This window comes from Myotis brandtii, unplaced genomic scaffold (assembly GCF_000412655.1).
Source record: "Myotis brandtii unplaced genomic scaffold, ASM41265v1 scaffold415, whole genome shotgun sequence".
Lineage (NCBI taxonomy): Eukaryota > Metazoa > Chordata > Mammalia > Chiroptera > Vespertilionidae > Myotis > Myotis brandtii.
Genome location: NW_005365953.1, coordinates 729,620 through 736,542, shown reverse-complemented (window position 1 = coordinate 736,542; position 6,923 = coordinate 729,620). Strand labels below are relative to the sequence as shown.

General features: G+C 46.7%; 1 protein-coding gene across 1 annotated transcript in view; it reads right to left on the bottom strand.

Annotated features, from left to right (window-relative positions):
- The window catches only part of MFSD9 (major facilitator superfamily domain containing 9), a gene marked incomplete at its 5' end in the record, with an annotated part of 19,572 nt that extends 12,652 nt beyond the window's left edge, over window positions 1–6,920 (bottom strand). Inside the window, 3 exons of the mRNA XM_014545599.1 lie at window positions 1,179–1,222; window positions 2,188–2,275; window positions 6,867–6,920. Of these exons, the coding sequence (XP_014401085.1) occupies window positions 1,179–1,222; window positions 2,188–2,275; window positions 6,867–6,920 (186 nt within the window). The remainder of the gene's footprint in view (window positions 1–1,178; window positions 1,223–2,187; window positions 2,276–6,866) is intronic.
- Window positions 6,921–6,923: the final 3 nt, after the last annotated feature.

Below are 6,923 nucleotides of genomic sequence, written 5' to 3'. Positions count from 1 at the left end.
TATAACATACACACTTGCGTGTCTGGGCAGTGAGTTTCCAGGTAAAAGAAAAGCGGCTCACTAAGCACACGCAAATTCCTTCACGGGGACCAGTGCTGCCCACAAGCAAGCCCACGTCCCCTGTGCAGCCCGAGGCCGGTTATCTATTTACTTTTTTGGATCTTTAAGGCTGAGACTTCTAGGGAGAAAAGAGCCCAGGCTTAAAGTCTGGGGACAAGATGAGGTCACTTTCTCAAATTATCTCACGTTTGCGAGTCTTCATTTCCTCCTGTATGATGAAGGGAGACGAATGCTTTGCTGGGTCATTGTAAAGGTTAAATGAGAATAAAATTGTTATTGTTATACAAATTTAATCTATGAAAGACTTGAAAACCAGATAAATCAGGGAGTAGCTATTTACTTACCAAAGAATTCATTACAAAATCGGACCAAATTTCTTTTCTTTTTAAAACACATTTTACGTGTAAGCCGCTCTTGGGAAGCATGGTTCCATACTCCGTGTTCACTAACCAAGGTCACAGCTGGCCAGTCCGTGGACTAGCCTGGCGGTTTTGCCTGGCCTTCCTGGACCACTGGACACCGAGGCTAAGGCCAGGGCGGTTCAGAAAGGAGAAGGGGAAGCTCAGCTAAGAATTCCGAAATTCAAACAACGAGTGGGCAGTGGGCGTGACATGCGCAGCTCTGGCTATTTCCACCCCACGCTGTAGACAGACTTCAAACCTCCAAATGGCTCCTGTCTGTACACTTCAGTTTTAGAATTAATAAACCGCATGGTTCAAGACGTACAACTTCAAACAGAATCCTAGAAGCATGACTGGATTTGATTACTGTCAATTAATTGAAACAAATGCTAAAATTGGTAATAACCATTCTCTTTCCCAGTCAAAAGTCAGCAGGGAATCATGGGATGGACATGGTACAGTGTAAAAGTGGGCTCTCGTTCTGACTCAATGTGCTCCTTCCAGAAGCCATCGACTCTGGTACGCCTAGGTCTTCGCGGCTGTCCAATGAGGAAGAGAGGTGCCTGAGGGACCTTCTGATCTAACGCAGGGATCTCCCAATCATCTGCACGTCCACTTCTGGAAGCCTCCAGCCCCGACTTCGCAGCAGCCGCACTGCGTACACTCAGAGGGCAGAGCCTGCTTGCGAGACTCATTGCCAGACGGAAGGGAACTTACCACCAGTGTGCTAGAAAAGAGCTGCAAGATGCCGTAGGAGGAGCCTGCAAAAAACATCAACACCAAGAGCAAAATCAGCCAGACCCTCACAGAACTGGACAACGGGATAACGGCTGCACAGAAATTAACAGAAAAACATTAGGAAAAAAAAGATCATTTTAAAAAAAGAAATTACCCCACATTTTTCTTTTCAATTGGAAGAGTGTAAGTAATCTAATTATCAATAAAAGGTCTTCAAAATAAAATGAAAAGTAAGCAGAAGAGAGACTAAAGGCAAGATCCCTTAGGACCTTGAGACAGTCCTTCCTCCGTGTGAGGTTCCCCGGAGACGATGCAGAGCCCAGGGGAGCAGAACCGAATCCACGTCTTCAATGTTAACATCGGCACATGCACACACATTGTTTTCTCAGGATGCCTTCATTTTATGAAGAACTTACAAAGTTTATAGAGTGCTTTGACCTCCATTATATCACATAACATGTCTCGTAAATAAAACCCTTGTGCTGCCAGCTGGTCCAGTATAATTCCAGATACCCTTTCTGAGGGAAATACAATGCTGGCATGGGCCAGCGCTTACTGAATATTATGTTCAAAACTGCCCCCAAACACCTGCTTATTGAGCTTGTGAATGATCAAGGACTAGAAGTCTTAATTTTTCATTAGCAGTCAAAGCCCTGCTAGCTCCTGCCTCTCTGGAGCATCAGTGACTCCTGGCTGGAGACCGGCGCACAGGTGGCAACACCTCACAGCACTCGCGTGTGCTGGCGCTGGCGCGGGAAGCCTGCAGCTGCTTTGGGAAGGCTCAGCCCACGCCCCCTTTCTGCACGTCTCAAAGCTTCTCAGAACACAGGTGGTCTAGGACAAGATGAGTGAAATATCTGAAATTCATTTCATAGCACTTTCAATTTAATTTGGGGCAGCATTTAGCTATGAGACTGATCTGCTTTCAGGTGCTCAGTCCAGGGATGTAAAATGCTGTGCTCTGAAAATGTGCAGTGCATTCACTCACCTGCTATTCCAGCAACGGTGGGACTTGCTCCAAGAGACTTGACGTGAAGGCTCAATAAAGGCACTACCATGCTGACACCAAACAGATCCTGAACAACAAAGCACTGATTAACTCTAATGAGAAACAGTCTAGGTGTTTTTAAAGTGGTGATCCTAACTACACACTGATTTTCCAAATAAAACCACCAACTAAAACTGAGCAAATAAGAAACCGTAAGTGCATTCCATATATGCTATACTCATCAGGGCCAAGTTATCAGAATCCAAATACAATATGCTGTAGCAGAGGCTCCCGTAAATGTGCGGGCCATCCTGACCTAGAATCCATGTTAACTTTAGCGTCTCTGTAACTGATCTTTAATATTCAAGAAGGATGTGCTACCAGAAGTCTCTCCAATAAGAAAACAAAACAATTTTTGTGAGCAGTCAAGTGAGAAAGGAGGTAGGGGTGATGTATATTTCTTGACAAAGCAGCACATACTTAGTAATACGCATTTCCTCCTGCAGTTAGGGAAGGTAACTGATCTGTGGTTTACAGCCTGAAAAGAAAGTCGCAGTGAAGCAAGAGGCTGGTGGATTAACGAAAGGCCACACTGCAGCTACGTCACAGAGAGTGCGCGCTCTGGGATCAGAAAGACCGTTCTCAGTTCCAGCTCCAGCTCCACCACTTACTAAGAAGCCTGTGTCCCGGGGAAGTTATTTAACGCTACCAAGCATCACTGCGGTCACCTGTGAAAAATGAGGGTTTCTACCTGCCTGGCAGAAACATGATGCACACTGAGACAGCGACTGAAGAGCTGACACACAATACAAGTTCAAACATATTTTCTCTTCAGTTCTGAGAGTAAGTACTGATCCTTCTTTTTTTAACAGATTGTTTATTTTTCCTTTAAATGTCGTTCTCATTCCTACTTCACTTGGTTACTCGCTACAACTGGTTTAGGAGAGGAAAAAAAACACATAGCACACATAGTGTCTTTTACAGTCAACCTGAATTTCTTTTCTTGTAACCCTGAACAGAAATACTTGAAATAATATATTTTTTTCCAGCCAATAATTCATCTCTCACTCCCTGACTCTCTTGGTAGCAGTATATTCATCTAATTATAGAAACATAAACTTCTCAATACACTTTTCAGTGTTCTTCCCATGGTTACAGCTTTAGATGGCCATATAAATATAATATCCAGTGACCTTAAATAGCTCATAAACCTACACTACCAGAACTATGGCGCACTATTTTGATTTTAAGATTACGGTAGTCCTCTCTTATCCATGGGGGGTGCATCCCAAGAGGGCCTGAAACCAGAGTGCCCACACTTACTAGTAGATGTTTTCCTATCCATGCATTCCTATGATCAAGTTTAATTTCTAAATTAGGCCCAGTAAGAGATGAACAACAATAACTAATAAAGCAGAACAAGGATAACAATACATCATAATGAAGGTTATGTGATGTTGTCTCTCTATAAACATCTGATGGCTCTGTACCCACCCTTCTTCCTGTGCTGCTGTGAGATGGTGCAATGCTATGTGAGGAGATGACGTGAGGAGAGATGTGGGCATTGTGACCTAGCACTGGGCCACTATGACAGAGACCTGACCATAAGCACTGTGTCATTCTGATAACCGAGAAGGCTACCAAGTGACTAACGGAAAGGTGCAGTGTCCAACGGGGATACACAAGACAATGGGATGATTCATGGCTAGGCCTGGATGAAGAGGGGTGGCGGGAGGTTTTAAACTGCGTGCAATTTACTTCTGGATTTTTCCACTTAAATTTTGTGGACCAACATTGACCACAGATAACTGAAATCATGGAAAGCAAAGCTACTGGTAAGGGGAAACTAATGCACTTAAAATTTCTTTTGAGTCTGAGCCAAATTTGGCAGGGGGCGGGGGTTACTGTTAGCTTTGTCCCATCAGCCTACTGATGTTTTATATCATTTAAGACTCAAAATACATTTTCTGGATCTTTAGTACAAGGAAACTCAACTATCCAACAAGATATGTTTTCAAAAAATATCCCCAGTACTGTTTGTATTTAATATTGGAATGGTTATTCTAAATAAGTACTGGGAGAGAAGTATTTCAGTAGGTAGGCCGACATCTATGGAAGATAGATATAAAGACACAGACTCATAAGCAATAATGGTGATCATACTATTTTAGTACTTTGTGAGCCTGAAAAATATCATCTTTTCCCAAGGAGGCTGGCTGTCGCTCCTTCCTCTGAGGAAGTGCTGCTCTAAAACTGTCTTCCAGTTTGACAGAAAAGGCAACTTCAAAGCTGGGACCTGGAAACCAGGAGCGAAGGGGCCACTCACCCTTCCACAGAGCACCCAGCTCTCAGTGCAAACCGGCGACTACATCACAGAGTCTGGGGATCTTTTAAAAATGAATCCTCACCTGACTGAAGGTGATGAAATGAAATACAAATCTCCCAGCACCTGGAGGGAAGAAGAGACTGAAATCGGAGGTCCCAGCAGCACCTTAGGGTGCTGACCACGAACGACCTCATCTTAGACTCCCTTTCTACACCAGCTAAAACCTAGCAGACAGAGAGCTGAAAACAGAACATTTGCGCAAATGAATTAACTTGTTCATTTCCTCTCCCATTGGAAATCATTTTCCCAAAAGTCTTAGGGGTCTTCACATCTCTGTATTAAAAATCATAACTAAGATATGTATAATATTCCTTAGCTGTTACCTAACACAGTCATTAGGTGCTTCAAGTTGCATATATTTTGTTAACAACACTTTCCATTTAAAAAATCCCGACTTTTAACTTTGGGGAAATCTTACATTTCCCCCTGAAGATATTAGAGACCTGATGATGCTCTTGAGTTAATTATTAAAATTAAGCTTTTACATCCCAAAATATTCTCTGAATTCTGGTGGACTTTCTAGATGAGGGTCCAAACCCTGTCCACCTGCAGGACCAGATCGGAATGCCATCTGAGATAGGGGAGCAGTAGCCGGGGCCCCCATCTTCTACCAGAAGGTATTTGGTGGCCAGCCCCCTTTCCAGATTTGAAGAGCCACTCACACTCCCTGGTTCTGGATTTTGGGTGACTGGACTGGCAGGGGAAGAGGAGCCTGCATCCTCAGTATGAGCTAAGAGAGACACTGGGTCAGAGGAAGTGCCAGGCTCTGAGCTCAAAGGCATTAAGCCTGGGGGTGGCTGCAGTATTAGTGGGAGGCTGGGATCCCTCAGTAAAGCTGCCCCCTGAGGGCTCTCAGCTCTGTGCTCACAGCAATGTGGGAAATATGCTTCCATTGTCTTAACAACTGTGAATTCAACCTCAGCCTTCGGGGCTGTGGAGTACCTCCCACTGATGAGGGGAGGCAGACTCAACAGCCTCTGGGTCCTCACCCAGCTCAGTGTGACTCAGGTCCGGACTCCAGAGAGGCACCTTTTGTTGTCGAGACCATTTGGGGCCCAAACGAGAAAATCCTACTGGGTCTCTGTCCCAAGCCGGGTTAGCTCACAACCAGGGCAACTGAACTGTCTAAACTTGGAAACAGGCATGAAAAGGTGGATCTGGGCTTCCTACAGATAGTGGTCCCAAACTAAAACACAAGCTTCCCAGTAAGGGTGAAAACTCTCCCAGGCACAGGTTGTACATATAGCAATGGGAGCTCCACACACCTAACACACAGCAGGTATCCAGGAATCCCACGAACAATAAATGAGTGGGTGGATGAATGAATTTACCTTACCATATACTCGGCTTTCTAAGCTGTCCATTAGACATGGACATTGTTAACTGTCCTATTAAACCAGAACACACACACGAGTTGTGACAAAGCCCTGCACCCCACAACATGTAAACAGTCTGTCAAAAGGGAGAAGTGTATAATTCACGGTGACTTGCATTTGTAAACATCCGGTGTACCAGGAACCCTGATGGAAACGTGCCAAGCGGGCTCATCAACAGCAACTCCCCAGCCCCGGATGGTAAAAAGACCTGTGTGTTCCCGAGGCAGCCCCTGCAGGGGGCTCTCCCAGGCTTGCCCAGGAAGCCTGCTCTCCACCTCGCACGCCTGGCACCTGCCACGTCAGTGAACACCTGGGCTCAACCTCTGCGGAGGCGAGGTCCAGAGCCACACCTGAGGCTCGGGAGTCTTCACCACCAGGGCGGCCCGGGCCCAGGGAAAGCTCCAGGGCCATCAGTGCTGGGGCCAAGTCAGAATGCAGGGGTGATGGGGAAGCAGGAGGCCTGATTGGCAGGGAGGCAGCACCGGCACCAGCGGATCTAGGTGCGCAGCCCTGGCTGAGCCTTGCAGGCAGTTAGACCGGCGGAGCAGGGACAGTCAGGAGCCTGGGGGGAAGGTCGCCAGGGGCGCCGCGAAGGGCAAGTCTCACAGGTGGGACCTGCCCCCGGTGGCCTTGTCCGCTCCTAGCAGGTCACTGGCCCGGCGGTTAGGACTCCTGACCTATCACATCGCTGGTCATAGGTTCAGGCCGCTTCCGGACCTTTCCTCCCGGGCCTGTGGTTACTCATTAAAATAAAGTTGTGTGTGTGCTTCTATCTGAACCTTGGCTCTGAAATGTTTCTCAGCCAAAACTCCCAGACAGGGGTCTAACCTGGTGCCCTCTGAGGCTAACCCAAGCCCCGGAGCTTCCAGAGAAAGCACCTGATCAGGTCAGCAGTCTGCGCGGGCGGCCGCACTCACCAGGAAGCCCACCAGGTAGAGACAGCGCAGGAAGAGGGGGGCTCGTGACGCACCGGG